General features: G+C 43.1%; 1 protein-coding gene across 1 annotated transcript in view; it reads left to right on the forward strand.

Moving 5' to 3' along the window:
• PDGFRA (platelet derived growth factor receptor alpha) overlaps nt 1–15,634 on the forward strand; it is a 35,944-nt gene extending 20,310 nt beyond the window's left edge. Inside the window, exons 13-23 of the mRNA XM_075149099.1 lie at nt 2,025–2,129; nt 3,450–3,560; nt 3,840–3,993; nt 5,333–5,499; nt 6,635–6,750; nt 7,338–7,460; nt 8,074–8,185; nt 9,992–10,091; nt 10,213–10,318; nt 11,031–11,266; nt 12,290–15,634. Of these exons, the coding sequence (XP_075005200.1) occupies nt 2,025–2,129; nt 3,450–3,560; nt 3,840–3,993; nt 5,333–5,499; nt 6,635–6,750; nt 7,338–7,460; nt 8,074–8,185; nt 9,992–10,091; nt 10,213–10,318; nt 11,031–11,266; nt 12,290–12,437 (1,478 nt within the window). The 3' untranslated portion in view covers nt 12,438–15,634. The remainder of the gene's footprint in view (nt 1–2,024; nt 2,130–3,449; nt 3,561–3,839; nt 3,994–5,332; nt 5,500–6,634; nt 6,751–7,337; nt 7,461–8,073; nt 8,186–9,991; nt 10,092–10,212; nt 10,319–11,030; nt 11,267–12,289) is intronic.
• Nucleotides 15,635–17,935: the final 2,301 nt, after the last annotated feature.

The raw sequence follows: 17,935 nt of genomic DNA on the forward strand, positions 1-17,935 counted from the left end.
GGAACAAATTCACAGACTTCACCTTTGTATTTGTGTCCCACTGAGCAGAAAAACAGCAGAAAAAAAGCTCTGTGGATGGGTACAGAGGCTGAAACAGCTCTCACCCCCAAGCATGGTCCCTCTGGTAGTTCAAGGAGCCTTAAGCTGCTGTGTCTGCACAGTCTCTCTGCGGTGGAGAAGCACCGCTGCTCCTCTGCCGGGCAGGTCACAGCGCTGCCTTTATACTAAGAAAAGTAAACACACACTATCATTTTGGGCTCCACTGAAGGCCTTGACATCAAGAATGGGATGGCATTACAGATGCCTCCAGCTCTTAAGCAGTCAGCTCCCACCTGGCCCCAAATTTCAAGTGTAAAACACATGGGGCTTGGGCTACGTCTGCGGAGAGGGGTGAAAAGGGGAAACAGCAGCGATCGCGCCTCGCCGCTCCGGAAGCGCTCTCACTGTCTCCACATGCACCCTGCTCAGCAGAGGTGATGGAGAGGGAGATGTGCGCCCGTGCTCAGCTGACAATATGGTTTGGGGAGGAATTGGCTTGTGAAGACAAGAAGATCAAGGAGCATCAGCAAATGCCATCGCATTCTGAAGGGCTGCATCCTGCCATGTGGCTCCCAGACCTTCGGTCTGAAAAGTTTCAGGGGCCAAATTTCAGACTCAGGTTGTTTGAATTAGTCTGAAATTTAGTGGGAAGCTTTCTCACATCCTGACTGGGAAGAATAACCTTTGGAGCACAGGAATCTTGAAAAGAAATCGCATAGTTTTTGTGTGCATGACAAACTACGCTGTCATAGTCTTGGAGAAGTTCTTCAGTGGTAACTCAGCTAAGCATGCTTTAACCTTTTCTTGTGCTTGTTAATGATGTAGATATCATTTGGCTGGAAATTTTCTTTTAAAGAAGTGGGGGCTGTAGCTGGACAATAACAGAAACATATGGCGTTGCATCCCAGATAACACCTTCGGAAGTGTAAAAGGCAGCAAGTTCAAACTGCAAATGAACGTCAAAGACAAAATGCTATATATCTCCATAGTAAAAGTCACTACTTGTTCTTTCTGTGCTGGAAGTTAAAAAGTAACCTAAAATCAAATAGGGAGCTTGTCAGGAATATGAAAATATCCTGGCATCTGGAGCTCGTATACGGGTTTGTTCACTGAGTAAGAGTTGCCTTAATGAACTTACTCTTCAATATGGAAACTATGAGATACAGTATTTTGTAGTATGTTTGTGCAGTTCATATTTCTCTAAAATCTCACTCAATCTGTACACAATTCTTCTGCACACTGTATCCATATCAGGAGACAGGATATGATAATCTAAAATTTTTATCTAAATTGATTTGTGGGAAGAGTAAAGTGTGTATAAACATTAGCCTTTTCATTACAGCACTTGGAAAATTGCAATAAAATTTATTCAAGCATATGAAACACACTTGTACATTAAACTTCAGAGAAGTTTCCCCTCATATGTGATCAACATGTATTTCAGCTTCTTGCAGATCACCAATGATCCTGCCTGTCTATTTCGAAATGTGCTGCTGATGTGCGTCAGTCTATCTTACTGCTAGATGTATCCAGCATTGATATAACAGCCCAAAACTAAGCTAAACAGCAGCTAAGGAGTCCATTTCAGATTTTTAAGTAAAGGACACGACTGTACTGTAGTCAGGTGCTGACTGAGGCAGAGAGGTCAATTTAAATGTAGGAGAATCAATAATTAGAAAGGATAAAGTGAGGGTGGCAGGGCAGAGTAGGAGACAAATTTGAATGAGTTGAGCTCCCACGTGCAGATGTACTCCTGATGTTTGCTTGCTTGTTTTTATTTAAGAATTGTACTTAATGACAGCATTTCTTTAAAATATATTTACCTTTTCTGCTTAACAACAATAGTAATAATAATTACACTAGTGGTCTGGCTAAGTGAGTGTGCTCTTTCCACAAAGAATGACAACCTGTAGAGGAATGCCAGCAGGAAATGAGGCAAATTGCTGTTACTTTCTGAAATAAATAATGCTCTCCTTTGTGTTCAGGTCGAATCCTTGGTTCTGGTGCATTTGGAAAAGTAGTTGAAGGGACTGCATATGGATTGAGTCGCTCTCAACCGGTGATGAAAGTAGCTGTGAAAATGCTGAAACGTAAGTTGTCATGGTTCCATTTCCCAAGCTAGGTAGTGCATGTTCCTATAGGGTTATTTAAGCCCTGCTTGTGTATAAACAGTTTCTCCACATCTGAAGTTGAAAATGCATTGTGGAATGACTGAAATTTAAAATTATATCTTAGATTGCTTCATGGTGTTTTCAGTTTTTTCAGGCAGTATCCAGGCTTCTGAATACATCCAAATTTTGATTTTAGCTGTATGGACCATAGCAGCCATGATAATTCAGAAAAAGATAGAATAACCATGTAGGTTTGTGAACAAATTAAAGCAACACAACAGAGCAGAAACAGGCAGGTCTCATGTGAGAATCTTAAGTTCGCTGAAGATTTCCCAGTTCATGAGAGCTGAGAATCTGATGCAGTGATTCTGGAGGGTATATGAAATGAAAATCAACCACACTGAAATAAATATCAAGCACAGGAAAATATTAGATGGTGAGATGTGGGTGAGAAAAGTAACACTAGAACTAATCCTGGGGTTTCCTCAAGTCTATTGTTATATTTTGAGGATGACACATTACAGGTCTTATACGTGTAGGATACTACAAATGGAGGTTGGGTAAGGTGTTGTCAAAAGACCTGAGCAGTTTGAGTGTCACTTTGTGGTCCCCAGGTCTTTGAATGTCCAGCTTCCAATTAGCCTTGCCGCATGAAGCCAAGTAGCTTGCTGGACGGCTCTACTTTATTTTATCTGCCTGTGCTCTAGGAGTCACTTCACCTATCAGGTGCCATCAAGAAGTGTTAATAGCTAGCTGTGGTCATTTCCCTGAGTGGCCTTTTTTTTCGCACAAGTGGGTTGCCCTACGGTGCATCTACACTGTCAAGCTAATTGTTCCCAGCATCACACCACGACTAGATGCATCACACAGAATACACATCAGGTTGCACCCAGGGGACGCTCTGTGTTGGCTGCAAATGAGGTATTCTCTGCCGAGGTCCAGATGCTACCAACCCTGTGGATGGAGCTGGTTTGCATCACTTGCCCAGAAACCATGACGAGCTTGCTTGTGTTGAAAAGAGCAGCTTGTAAAGTGCCTCTGTGCCACCTGGGCAATCCACTGTGCTCCTGGAGAGGGACAAACAGATTGGGTCAGCTATTGAGCTGCATCAAATGAGTCCTTTATTAGTGATTTGTGACCCTTTCCGAGTCTTAAGAAATTCCCTTGTCAAGTAAAGGACACAGTCTTCTTCAAGAAACCATGGTAGAAATGCTCTAATGAGGCAAGCAAAGAGAGATCATTTGTTATCGTGAAAAAAGCGATTGCTCTCACTGAGTGGCTGGTGTGTTTTTTCAACAGCTACAGCTAGATCCAGCGAAAAACAGGCACTCATGTCTGAACTGAAGATAATGACACATCTCGGGCCCCACCTGAATATTGTGAATCTGCTTGGAGCTTGTACAAAATCAGGTGGGTTTGGCTGACAAAATGGAGGTTTGCTGTGGAGCCATCGTTCACTGTTTAATAAGCACACAAATGTCAAGTGAGGGATTTAACAATAAACAAATAAAAGATTTCACAAACCTACTTGATATTCAGTAGTAGTTGCAGTCAAAACTTAGTAAATAAAAATGTATTAACCTCCAATACTTTTTATGTTTTATATTCTATTTTCTACTCTTTTTGGAGTCTTTTTTTTTTTTTGAAAGACCCCACTCATGAATGCATTATTTTGCTTAATTTCATCAGGTCCTATTTACATCATCACTGAATACTGCTTTCATGGTGATTTGGTGAACTATCTGCATAAGAACAGGGACAATTTCCTGAGCCGACACCCGGAGAAGCCAAAGAAAGATTTGGATATCTTTGGGATGAACCCAGCTGATGAAAGCACAAGAAGGTGAGAAGAAAGGGAAAAAAATGTATGACCTGTAACTTAAGGAAATCTCACTACTAACCTTTACTCCATTTCTCTCATTCAGGGGTTTAGAGCCCTCCCTAATTCTTCTCATTAGACTTCTATTTGTCAGGTTTCATAGATCTGGGAAGGTTTCAGCACTTCTTGTTCAGTCTCCCTGACATACATCCTAGATCCATGTCTCCTCTGTGTAGAGATACCTGCAGCCCCAGGACCACATGGGTTCTCCATAGACACAGCTCCAAATGCTAGGCACACATACTCATGGGAGCACACACCATACAGATTTTGCAGACCTTTTAAACAAATTCCCCTCTGCCCAAGGTAGTGTAAGAGATACACGGATTTAGAGAAAAAGCTAATATCCTTACAGGACCCTAGCAGTCCTGCACCTGCCTCGTTACAGCATAGTCTCTAAAGCACACAGTCAGCCTCCTCTCTCCTCAAGCTCCGTACCTTCTTCCCTGCCCTATCCTGGGGTCCCAAAGAACATTTCTATTAATAAAGCACGGCCCAGTGTTCCTCTTTTGTGTAAAAACATCCTTTTGCCTCTACCCTTTTAAAAGTAAAGCGCAACTACCCGGTTTCCTTGTTTCCCTGCTTGAGGAGTTTCCACTGGCTAAAACTCCTTCCCTTCAAACAACCTGGCAGAGTTTGTTCTCCAAGCTCGAGCACTCTCCTTTATCTACCAATGGCTTAGCCAGTCTCAGTAGTTTCCTTACGGTTAATGTTCATCCCATAGCATTTTCCAGATGAGGGTGGAGGAAGCTTGTCATCAGACATTCATCAACAAACCAATGTCAGAAAATTAGCCAGGATTTGGAAGGCGAACAGAGATTCCTTCAAAAAATCACACAGGCAAATAGACCAACTGACTTGGAAGCTGAGTACAGCCAGGACTATTCATCTGAGCATGGGTTTCAGCAGGACTGGATTTGAGGCAAACTGTTTGGGTGAATAAATTACATCTGTCCTTTGGAATACCTTGAACTAAAAGCCCTAGGTAGTAATGGCTGAATTCAGTGGGGTTTTGGGAAGTTAGACAATATATGTTTCCGTACTTGACTATTGACAAAAGGATAAGTTTAAAGCACTTGTGTTTGTCTACAGTGATATATGGTAACATGTACTAATATGTGGTAATACATGGCTATGTTGTAATACACAATCTTTATGTATTCCCTATCAAGAAGTCAGCTCTTACACTCTTGTATTTCATAGCAATACACCATAAGAGAACTGTTAGATCTATAGGATGCTGTGGCAGCGAAGTCACCTGGGCAATATTAGCTGATACACCTGTATTTTTTCCCAATTTCAGTTATGTGATATTATCATTTGAAAACACTGGAGAATACATGGACATGAAACAAGCTGATACCACTCAGTATGTGCCAATGCTGGAAAGGAAGGAGGGATCTAAATACTCTGATATTCAGAGATCTGTGTATGATCGGCCTGCTTCATATAAGAAGAAATCTATGTCAGGTAACGTAGAATTGTCCCTTCTGCATACATTGTTAATACAAATAATTCCTGCATAAATGCGTGTCTTACTTTTGCCCTCTATGATATGGACATAAACCACTCAGCTGTGTTCTGTAAGCTACAAGCTAAAATGTTTGTGATCTTCATCATGCTCTGGGGAGAGGAGTGCACGCTCCTGGAGCAGAAGGGGTCCGGTTGTGTATTTGCTTCCATGCTGAAGCGCTGAGCAGCTGTGCTCTGTAGCAGGGCTGTAGGCACTCTTTGGAGGCGGTGATTTTACTAGTCTTGCAGTTTGCAAGATTTTGAGCAATAGCAATGAACAATAATAATAGTAATTTATATTGCTCTGTTTCCACTTACATTTCACATTAACTGACACTTACCAAATGCAGAATGCTCCCAAATACTTTCCTGGATTATGTAATGAAGATAATGAATGCGTCCCGTTCCCTGGCCCTGTTCTCAGAAACCAAATATGCTTTGCTTTAAAAATAGGCACCGTCACTTCTGCCTCTAGGCCTCAGAAACTCAACCATATCCAGTCCCAGATTTACACGGCAGACTAATGTACTCATACTGTGCTCTAAGACAGTCGGGGTAAATGAATCATTGAATTTTGACTGTTTTTTCTTCTGACATCTTTCATAAAAAAATAAGAACTGTTGCCATAGAATTCCTGACCCTTTTTGCTGGTATGAGATTAGTCCCAGTGAATACTTGCTGGGAAACTGACAGTGTTCAGCAAAAGCAAACAGATAAGAATTATATGCATGCACAGAAACCTAATGAAGGCACCACCTCAAAATGAATGTTTTTATACCACACACTGGGTATTGTAAACAACCTGTACAACACTTCAGTGGCCCTTTCTAAATTCACCTTTTCCTGCAGTTCTTGGGGGAAAAAATACAGACAGGAGAAAACCCAAGACCTATATTTAATACTGGATGTTTTTAAGAATGCAGCACGTGTCAGTGACTGATGCAGACGTTAAAAGTGGTTAGCTATTATGAAAAGACTGATTTGGTCATGGTACTCTGTTAAAGTCATCAGCTCAGAATCATGATAGGCAGGGGGAAATGGTGCTGCTTTCACACTCCGCAGCACAAACACATTTTTCTCGCTTTTTCAATAGAATCAGAAGTCAAAAACCTTCTTTCAGATGACAGTTCGGAGGGCCTCAGCCTACTGGATTTGCTGAGCTTCACCTACCAGGTTGCACGGGGAATGGAATTCTTGGCTTCTAAAAATGTAAGTAAATAAAAAAGTAAGTAAAATGTAAGAAAGTGTAAAAATGTCTTCATCTCCAACTATGGCTTTCAATTTAGATTCTGAAGACATGACACAATGTAATATTCTTTTTGGGGTTGTAGACAGCTTCTCACTTACCTGAAAACTGAGATCACCATGGCTGGTGATCAAAAAAAATCAAAGCAGCAGTCAGTCCTCTTCTCCCATTGCAGCCTGCAACATTCACGGAGTCAGAGTGCTAGAGACAGTGGTGGATCTAGGCAGGGTCTGGGTGGAGAGTCCATACAGCCACAGGCCAGCATGGTCACAAACATAGATGTGTCATTAGCACATGATGGGCAGAAGTGGAAAGGGTGGCATCACTTTTGTCTCCTCCCCGTTGCAGTGCATCCGCATGAGCCCTCGCTGGTTCTGAGGACTGGTGCCTCCCTGCCCCTGTTAGCACTGGTTACAGGTGCCTGTTCAGTAGAAGGTCTTGTTAAGACTGTGCCCAAAAAGTCAACAGATCTTTTTCAGGGATCTTTGCAAGGGAAATGGCCCTCGTGGAATTAGCACATCCTTGAACAACTTAATTTCTCTCCATACAGTGTGTGCACCGTGACTTGGCAGCTCGTAATGTCCTCCTGGCTCAAGGAAAAATCGTGAAGATCTGTGACTTTGGGCTGGCTAGAGACATCATGCATGATTCCAACTATGTCTCCAAGGGCAGCGTATGTACTTCTTAATCTTCTGAGTTCTGCTTTAACTGAAATGAGAAGTGTCAGTTTTAAATGCTGTTTAATGTTCTTCCCATTCAGTGCTGGTTACACTAATTGACCATTGGGATGAATGCTCCTGAGAACAATTTTTCTTCAGTTCATTAATTCCTGTAACTTTCCTAATTCCGCTTTAAAGCTGAAGAGTACTTGGCCACACTTAGTACTTCACAGGCTTACATTTTAACTGGCAAGTTTTGTGACTGGATAAATTATTAAGGAATTGTCACTATGACATGTAGAGTAGTGACACATCGGTCAATGATGTATCAGACCTAGATCGGCAGTGCCAGGTTCTGTATCATACCTTCAATTAGCCCGGTCTTTTGCTAGTAATAAAACGAATACAGTTATGGCTTAATTAGGTTTTGTGGGGAACAAATAGTAGCATTCCTTATAATCCTGGTACCTCTGTGTTCTATGGAATTAAAAATAAACACTAGCCAGGTTAACACAACTTTTCTTGTTAGAGAGAAGTTAATCCTGGCTATCAAACCACAGTTGTAATGGGAAGCATTTCTTTAATGACCAATCTGTGTGGTTTGGGGTTTCTTTCTTTTTGCTACAGACCTTCCTCCCAGTAAAATGGATGGCACCTGAAAGCATTTTCGACAATCTGTACACAACATTAAGTGATGTCTGGTCTTATGGCATTCTGCTGTGGGAAATATTTTCTCTTGGTATGTACTGTGAACATGTTCTTATATGTAGTGATTAAGCTTTTTCAGCTCAAGCTGTTCTACATAAAGTATTTCAAATTCTACAGTAAAAATATATGTGTTAAATCAGCTGTTAGTTATTCTTCTATATGGGTTTTCAGATCCCAACGTTAGTAAAGTGTGAAGTAAAACGTCCATACTCTCCCAAAGTTCTCCTTAGATTCTTTTTTTTCCCAAGATATACTTTTTTCTTTTGCTAGAAAACTCAAAGCACTGAGTGAAAAACTTTTGGAAAAGCTTTTGTGGAAAAGTATTGGTGTGCCAGCCCAGGATGGATTTTTTGGCTAATACGAGAAGAAACATGCTTCCCCCTTGCAACGGGGCCTGGAGCTGCAGCCCAGCCCAGTGGCTGGTTTGAAACAGTCTCTTCATATACGTTTCAAAAGAGCCTGTCTTAGTCCCATTACAGAATGAAAACAAATGTCAATCTTCTGGGACGCTGATTTCTCATTTCCAGGTCAGCGCTGTTCACACAGTTGGTTTATGGCAGCATAAAGTGGTTATGACAATGTATAGCAGTTAGAGACAATGTACAGTTCCCAGCTGGGAACAGCCTGGCTCTTTCCTCAGCCTGATTAATTAGCCTCCCGGGCGGGTGGCTGGCCTGCTTCAGTAAGTGTGCATCGCTCAGATTTACTCTGAGCAGAATTAATCACGCCTGTATTATATCGACTACTGCCCCACGGCAACCCCAGGCCTAATGTTATTTTCTAGAATGAGTTGTCATATAGCTACTTCTCAGAAAACAGCAGTTGCACCACTATTTATGGTATTGATTACTGTAATCGCTGGGCATCATAGGATCCTGCAAATATCTGTTCACCAGCATCCCTGGGAGGCATGGGAGTGCCATTGGATAGCTTGGGAACTGAGGCACAGCAAAGCCTGTGCTTCACTGCCCTACCTGTAAGGAAGGCTCTGAAGCCCAGTTTTAGGTGAAAATCCTGCTTTTGAAAGGGCTGAGGTTTCTGGAGTAATATTATAGTATGCCTCCTCCTCCTGAGAAAGATGATCTTTCTTGGAAAGCAAAACATATCCTCAGCGGCGTTTGTTAAGAAGGTCAACTTTGACATCTTGCTGCGACACTGACTTCAGCCTGAATGATCCTTTTACACATCAGCGACAGCTGAGCATGAGTGCAATGACGTCTGTATGCTGCGGCCTCAAATGATCGCTTAACTGTGTCAGCTCAGGGGCCAAGTCTAAACTTTTCGACAAGCCACGTGCCCGAATGTTAGCTGCTGTCTAAAGCCAGCTGCCCAGGTGGGAAGACTTGGGTATGGAGGGGACTGGCTCACACTAAGGCTTTGCCCTTACAGCCGGGCTGAGGCGAGTAACTCTCATGTCACTCTCAGCTGTTGTGCAGTGCCAAAAGCAATAAAAGCAGAGCAAGTGACTTGCTTAAGGTTGCACAGACAGTCAGAGGCAGAGCAGAGCCATGACCCCAGATCCGCCGTATGCAGGCTGATGACTTGATCCAGGCATCATCCAGCCTCTGTGCCCAGTCAGTACACTCATAAACACCATAAAGGGATTTTTTTCTAAGTAGCACCTACTTCAATCTTTCCTAGCCAATGTTTCACATCAGGGCTTAACATGGTCAAGACAATAGCTCTGATGTGAAACACTGGCTAGGAAAGATTAATTTTGATGGCATGTCAAATTATAGCGTTAACACTTTTTTACACGAACAGCAAGAGAGTATTTGGGAACTCTGCATGGATAGTCAAGTACAGAGTAGGAATTTTTCTTCTCTTTTATCTGCAGGTGGCACACCATATCCTGGCATGATGGTCGATTCTACTTTCTACAATAAGATCAAGAGTGGCTACCGAATGGCCAAACCCGATCATGCTACCAATGAAGTGTATGTGTGCATTTGGCTTTCCTCCACCTGGCCAGTCTCTGGGCAATTTTGGCTTTAGTTTCTGTTTGGTTACTCATTCTCCTTTCCCCATTGGTTAAATTGGTTTCCATCTTATCTGCAGGTATGAGATCATGGTGAAGTGCTGGAACAGTGAACCAGAGAAAAGACCTTCTTTTTACCATTTGAGTGAAATTGTGGAGAGCTTGTTGCCTGGAGAGTACAAAAAGGTTTGCTCTTTGGAATCTCCTCTGTTTTCTACATACTGTTTTAGAGGGAATTATAACTGTTTCAGCCATCAGAGCCACAAGCACTGAACTGGCACATCCTAACCTACATGAATTACATGATTTGGACAAGGACATTGCATATTTGGGGAACATGAAACTAAGGTTACTGAGAGAAGCAATTCTGCAGTATTAGCTGGGAAGCAGAAGTCTCCATTTCTAGTGAAATCCTACCAACTTAATGGAGAATTTCTACTGGAGAATGGATTTTATATATTTTCATGGGATTTCTAGGCAGTGGAAGAATTCTAGAAAAGGGACTACTTGGCCCACATGTATAATGTCCCTATCTCCCTCTTTGGACCCTGACACTAGCAAGTTTTCCCCTCATACTTCTGATACCTCTGGACAAGGTCTGCCTGCCCCACCATTCAGTGTTTCATTTTCCCACCTATCTTCACTCCCTTCCCCCTCTCCCTACCCCTCTTTCATATCTATTTGTCTGCTCTGTGCTGCCACACTCACTCCTGCATCGTCTAAAACTTATGTGTCACTTCTCCCTTCAAATCATTTGAAGATGCTGGGCTTCTCTATCCAGTGTTGTTGGCTTACAGGGCAGAATATTTGCTGGGTTAATGAATCACAGCTACCCATCTGAAGAAAGGCAGCTTTAGTGAACAGCATCTAATGAGGGCTTTGAAATGAATATTTTCAGAGCTATGAGAAGATTCACCTGGACTTCCTGAAAAGCGATCACCCAGCTGTCACACGCATGAGAGGGGACTGTGACAATGCTTACATTGGTGTCACCTACAAGAATGAAGACAAGCTAAAGGACAGGGAGAGTGGATTTGATGAGCAGAGGCTGAGTGCTGACAGCGGGTACATCATTCCTCTGCCTGACATTGACCCTGTTTCTGAAGATGAGCTTGGCAAAAGGAACAGGCACAGGTGGGTGCAGTTTACAGATCATGTAGCCCATAGTCACTGTTTGGGGTCATGTTTGGTAATGTACATTAACACTTTTTAGCATCCTACTCTGCAAATGGTTTCCTTGGCTCTGTTGAAACTACTTAGTGGGAAGGTCCTATGTAAACATGGTAGTATGACTGGCCACAGTGTTTTCAGTGGGAAAAACCTAATTTTACCTCTTTTGTGACTGCCAGGGGCAGGTGACTGCTGGTAGGGTGCTCCTGTGTGTCACCAGGACTCTCTTGTTAACTTGGACAAGACCCAGTGGCTGTCTGGTGGCTCTGTGGGCACATTCTGCAACACATCTTGCCCTTACAGCTCAATGCCTTGGAGCTGCATATGAGATCTCAAGGGATTTGTTCTGTGCGAGACCACTCCAAAATTTTGGAGAAGTTGTTTTTAATATCTTCCATGGTATTCTTTTCATTGCCAGCAGGGTATCCAGGACTTTTTACTGCTCCCTTGTCAGTTTGCATGACCGACTCCACGACAGCACAACCTTTACTCTGAATGGCAGGGGTTTAACTCAGCACTTAATTCTTAGTATACAGAATTAGCAACTTAGAAATGTCTTTTCTTGATATTTTCGTGTAATTTTCAAGAGGGGGATGAATGAAGTCTCTAAAAAGCACTATCCAGATTAAGATTTATTACCTCTCTCTGTTTTTCTTATTATTATCTTATTGTCTGTTATTGCTATCTTATTTTCACCTGACCTCCCTAGATTTACCTAAGTGACCTATTGTCACAGCAGTGTCATAAAGCTATTTCTCTAACGAGTCTCTGGCAGAAAGTGCTTGGAAGAACATATGAACAACCTGCTCCTTTGAATTCCAAGGTGGTTGATTACTCTTGATATACAAGATGTGTCAGAGTCACCTAAGATTGTGCCATGGGTCAGAAAGCATGTGGGGAGGTAGTGTTCAGGTCTGCTAGGGACTGGAGTACTTGCCCAACCACATTCGCTGTGTATTTTATCTCTGAGATGTTTGTCTCTTCCAGTTCCCAGACATCTGAAGAAAGTGCCATTGAAACCGGTTCCAGTAGCTCTACTTTCATCAAGAGAGAGGACGAGACCATTGAGGACATTGACATGATGGATGACATTGGGATTGACTCCTCAGACCTGGTGGAGGACAGCTTCCTGTAACCTCACGGACACCTTCCAGCTCTGCACACGGGGAAGCTTGCCGTGCTGTCTACAGACTTCTGCTCCACAGAGAAAACCACTTTATTGCAATGACAAGGATGTGAAGAGAAGGTGGATTTGTACAGAGAAACTCCCAGCGATGGGCAGAGGAATCAGCCTGAGTACGAATGAAAGAGACATGTTGAAGATGGATTTTTTTAGTGTTGCTTCTTGCAGTACTTCAGTAGCATCTCAGTGTTGTTTGCCATTCGAACTTGTAGGAGGACGAAGGAAAAGGCCACAAACAGACCAGTTTTGTGTTTCAAGGGCATTCATATGACTTTGATGGATCGAATTTCCACTGCAGCAATACTTCACCATTGTAATTATGTAAATAACTGTCTACTCAAGGATCCTTTGAGGTGCACATTGAACATATGTCACGGATTTTAGAAGAGATCATTCATTAATTTTGTGTACTTCCTCCCTCAATCTCAATGTCAGCTGCTGTTGAACTATCATGTGAATTGAAGAACATGCAAAAACCACTTTTGGACCAAAAAGGTCTAAAACCACAAGGGACTGACCGGTACTACAACACACGTTACTTTTTACCATTAATGCAAGTAAAGGGGAATAACAATAATAATAATAATTAAAAACCAGTCTATAATAGGTGTTAGAAACCTAGTAAGTCTTTATTAACTATAGAAGATAGCTGTTTTCAAGATACTACTACTACTGTTTTCAGTAACACTAAATGTATATTTTATAATTCATTGTCCTTCAGTAAAAGCACAGTCTCAAGAAACTTTTTTAAGTACAGGGAAAAAATTTATGACCTGAAAATTTTTATGAAACAATTCTTTTATTTGGCTGCACACAGAATGGTAACTGCTCTGGTTAGCTAAAACTACTTTAACACAGAGAAAAATTTAAGATATAGTTTTCTATCATGAGCTGAGTAGTTTCTCTAATCATATATACCAGAAGCAATTATTGTCCTCTGATTAAGTGAGGTTCTAAAAATTTAATTAAAAAAAAATAATTTATGCCAGATTTCCAGGATGCTCGAGAATGGAAGATTATGATAAACCACCAGCAACATCCCATTATTAACGTTTCATGGGTACTCAAAAGAAATCTTATCCTGGGGTTAGCTGTGAAGAATCAATTTGATATTTGAACTGCTCAAGGAACAAAGACATCTCTCCCAGTCTGGAATTCCAGATTAAATAAGCAGAAATAATTCTGCAGCAAATATTCTTTTCTTAGTTTTCAGGTTTAAACAGGAATAGAAAACTCTGACTATTATCTTTGCAGACTGTAACTACAAATGGTAATTGCTTCCAAGAGTATTTTTCAGAAGAAGGTGCATGAAAATGAACCTGCTCTCAGCCTGCAAAAGTTGTTTTTTGACACCACTTATATGAACATTACTGCTATCACTGTACAATATGTTATTGAGAGATGACGCTTTGGAAGACTTACCTGTGAAAAAGGTACATCACTGCGAAGGGCCCCATCCTTTCTGGTGCTCAACTTTCAAACTTAACCTTAATTAAGTGCGATGAGTGCCTCGCAGGACACGCTCAGCCTCTGGCACGACACAACCAATGCAAATGCGATGCAAATTCATCCCTGTGTTGCAGTATTTTTCCTAGGAAGTGTGAAAGACGGACCAGCAGTGACCGACAGAACATGCTGCCCTGTTAAACTACAGTTTGACTTGAAATGGCCCTAAGAAAAGCTACACAAGTCCCCTTGACTTCACTTGTTGTGGACCAAAGGAAAGTAAATGTAATATTGTCAGTGTTACAGGCAAATAATTCTGGGTCTGGATTTCAAAATGTCACCTGGCTGAGGCCATGTACAAGAGTACTGCAGATGTGAAAACAGGACCTGAAGCGAGGCACCCACATTTTCAACCCTGGTGGAGGCTGACAATCAGAAGGAACCATGAGCGATGGCACATCCTCCATTTCTTGCAGTCAACAGATCAAGACCGAGTGTCTTCCTGGGAGCTGTGCTTTAGGCAAACACGTCATTGAGCTCTGTACGGGGACAACTGTGAAACATAAAGACTCTCAATATAGCCAGGACAGATGAGACGATGTAAAGTCTCCCTCCAGCTATGAACTATGAATTGAGGAAACAAATTGTCTATTGGATATCCCAGATATCTGAATGGCCACTTAAGACCACATGTGCCTTAATTTGCATGTGTAGTCATTACAACTACGCATTCAAATTAGGCAAGCAATTTCACCTGCATTTTTGCACATGGCCTAGTGTTCTTCAGGGTTTGAAAATCAGCCCCAGCATGTTTTATTATACCAGTTACTGGAATCTAAGGACATTTTCATGCGGTCTCCCCTTCCCCTCACCAGTTTTTCTGTATCTCGTAGCGCATCTCGGGGCTAGACCGAAATGGTGGACGTGAACCAGAGCTGGCTCACTTTCCGATGTGTCATGAGTATCGTGTAGATGAACCACATCTGCAGCAGGGGTCTAGCCAAACCCAGCTCACTGCAGGCTTGGAATCAGATAAGCTGGCCTGGAAACTGGAATGAGAAGCGGAGGAAAAGAGGGGATTTACTAGAGAGGGAGAAGTGTGAGAGGATGATTTTTTTAGTTTTACAATATTATCAGTATTACAGACTTTTTCTTTTATGGCTTAATTTTTGAGAAGCCACTGGAAGAGATATTCCCAAACCTTTCTCTACAGTAATTGTATAATGACAATCAGCATTAGCCTATGAAACACAGCTTTTGATTTGGAATGGCCAACTAATTCCTTACAGCGTGGTCTGCAACTTGTACAAAATGGTCCTATTACATGATGAAGGACGTAAGATATGGTGATGTTATACATCAATATGTATATAAGTATTTTTATATAGACTTCTAGAATACTGCCAAAACATTTATGACAGCTATATCACTGCCTTTGTTTATATTTTTTTTACTGTGATATATTCCACAGGCACGTTAACTGTTGCACTTTGAATGTCCAAAAGTTATATTTTAGAATAATAAAAAAGGAAGTGTTTCCAAAATGGTGGCTGTTGTGAAATGTTTGAAGAAGGGCAAACTGGCCTGAGTGATGGTAGGCACAAAATGTATTTCAAAAATGCCCCTGTTGATATTTTGTCTTTGAAAAAACCCTGTAAATTAAGATCTCTATATTTCAATAAATGATATATAATTTAAGGATATGTGAGGGGTCTATACTCACTTATTGAAAGATGGTTATAAAGAATCCGTCTTGCTTGGGGATTTTTTCCTCCAAAAGGTTTTTGGTTAATTGAGTGCTCTGCAAAGCCATCGGGCAGCAGTGACAAGCAAGTCTCTGAGCCCTTCCAGTGGGCATAGTGGGGAAGTGCCTGTGGCAAATGACCCGAATAGCAAGTGACACCCATGGGGAGCCATGTTGTCCCCCAAAACATGGCAGGTGCGGTGCTCCAGCGACTGCTGCCTGGAGCAGAGCATGTGCCCCGACATGGGCACTGGGCTCCCCGCACGAGATGAAACCCTTCTTGACCTTGGCACCCTGTGTGCTGGGGGGTTCGATGCCTGCTGGACTGCACACACCGAGGAAAGGGGGGACATGGCATGCAAACGGACATGCTGCGCTGCAATGTATGCTCTCTGCTGCTTCTAGCACCAGTGTACAATAAAGGGTTTCATGCAAAGGTTGCTTTTAACAAGGGACTGAAAGTGACTTGTGTCAGTCTTTATCCTAAAGCTTTTGATGCTTACAGAGGATTAGATGGCCCCACCTTGAAATAGCCATGGTTTCTCTGCCTCTGGCTGCAGGGTTTTTTTAAACCTACGCTGAGCTCACCTTCTTTATGAATCCAACCAGATTTTGTCCTATGGTTCCGTGCTCCCACAGTAATTAATTTTACACAGTGGATGTAACTGAATGTGAATTTGAGAAGAATTGCAAGATTTTAACCTGGAATCTGAGTTAAACTTGTCAGCTGCACTTCCTGCACTGGAGTCTGTCCTGGTTTGCCAGCGAGAGCCAGGCAAGGCTGGCCACGGAAAGCCCTGCAAACAGGCAGGTTGGCAACCTCCTGCCCATGGAGTGCTCATTGTTGTTAAAACATGCTTGGAGATGAACTCTCCATCTAACATCTCCCTCTCCTTCACCACTTCCTTGTAAAGCAAAACCCCTCCTTGCTTCAAACAGGGTGCAGCAGCCTGGGCCCTTGCCTTAGGTAAGAGTTTGCGTTCTTGCCGAAGAGGAGTCTTTATCCTACAACACTGCACTGACACGCAACGCTTGCTGCCGCCCCAAGGGTTCGGGAAAGAGTTGTGGCAGTGCTTGTGTCCTTATGTCTGTCTTGCTCAGCTGTGCACCTGCTCTTCTGGAAGTTCAGCAGCTGTGTGAGACATGAGGACTGATGGAGTCCTTATTCCTGCTGTGCACCGTAAAGGGTGGTGGTAACAAAATCCCTGTCTATGCAAGAGCCTGCAGGTGCAGGTGCAGAGCTCGGATTCAGTTCTCCATCTTCTTCTCCCCCTTTGCAGAGAGGAAATGCAATCTCCCATGTGTAGGGTATGGTTGTGTGTCCATGTGAGCATGTGTGTCCACGTTGGGGAGCATGGACGGTGAGTGTCTCACCCTCTTGCTGAAGTAGATCTATTTTGGGCAAAAGCCTAACCCCTCACTCCACTGATAACTACAGTCCGGGTGTCCGTCGGGAGTTCAGCTCATCGTCTTGCTCCCTGTCTCAAGGCCTCGGTAAGTATTTGGCTGGAAACGTACCGAGGGAGCGCACTGGCACGTGGCAGAGGCAGTCTGCCCAGGAGAGAGGGGCTGGGGGGAGAGCGGCACTGTGCCCGGAGCAGCAGAGAGCAGGGGGCTCCTGGCCAGGATGGGAAGGGAAAGGTAGGGAAAGGCTTTCCACGTGGGCCCTATGCAGGAGACTTCAGTTTATGCAGGTAAACAGACCTTTGGCTAAGCTTCTGGATTGCTGTGAGTTGTGCAAAAGGGGAGCAGCAGGTTCATCAGCCAGAAGCAAGTCATCAAACCACCCCGAGACGCTCCCAGTAGCTCTGGGAACCTGAGGCACGGTGCCCTTGCAACCGTCTCAGCAAGACGGCTGTGTCCCATCACCTTATCCCCATCGTTAGAGGTTGTGTGGTACTGGAGCTGTGTGCTGGCATAATCGCTGGGCAAGATCAGAGGAAAGCAAAGGAAAGCCTGTCATATGCTCAAAAACAAAGAAAAGGGCAAGTCACCTCATGGACCTGAGCCGGCCCATGAAGCTGGCAGCTGAAGCAGAGTCCATATGCTGTGGGAGTCCCACCACTGATGCCTACAGCAAGGTGAAGGGTTGTGCTCAGCACTCGTGAGCTTGTCCACCTGGCCCCATCTCTGTCTTCCACCCCTTGGCACAGCCCACCCACGTGAGACCAAAACACAGCGGGCGGCGGAGGAGGCACCAGCCCCTTCCTCTGCCAGCATTGATGTTCAATGCCTTTCAAAAGGATAACTCATCTAACTT

Source organism: Calonectris borealis, chromosome 4 (assembly GCF_964195595.1).
Source record: "Calonectris borealis chromosome 4, bCalBor7.hap1.2, whole genome shotgun sequence".
Taxonomy (NCBI): domain Eukaryota; kingdom Metazoa; phylum Chordata; class Aves; order Procellariiformes; family Procellariidae; genus Calonectris; species Calonectris borealis.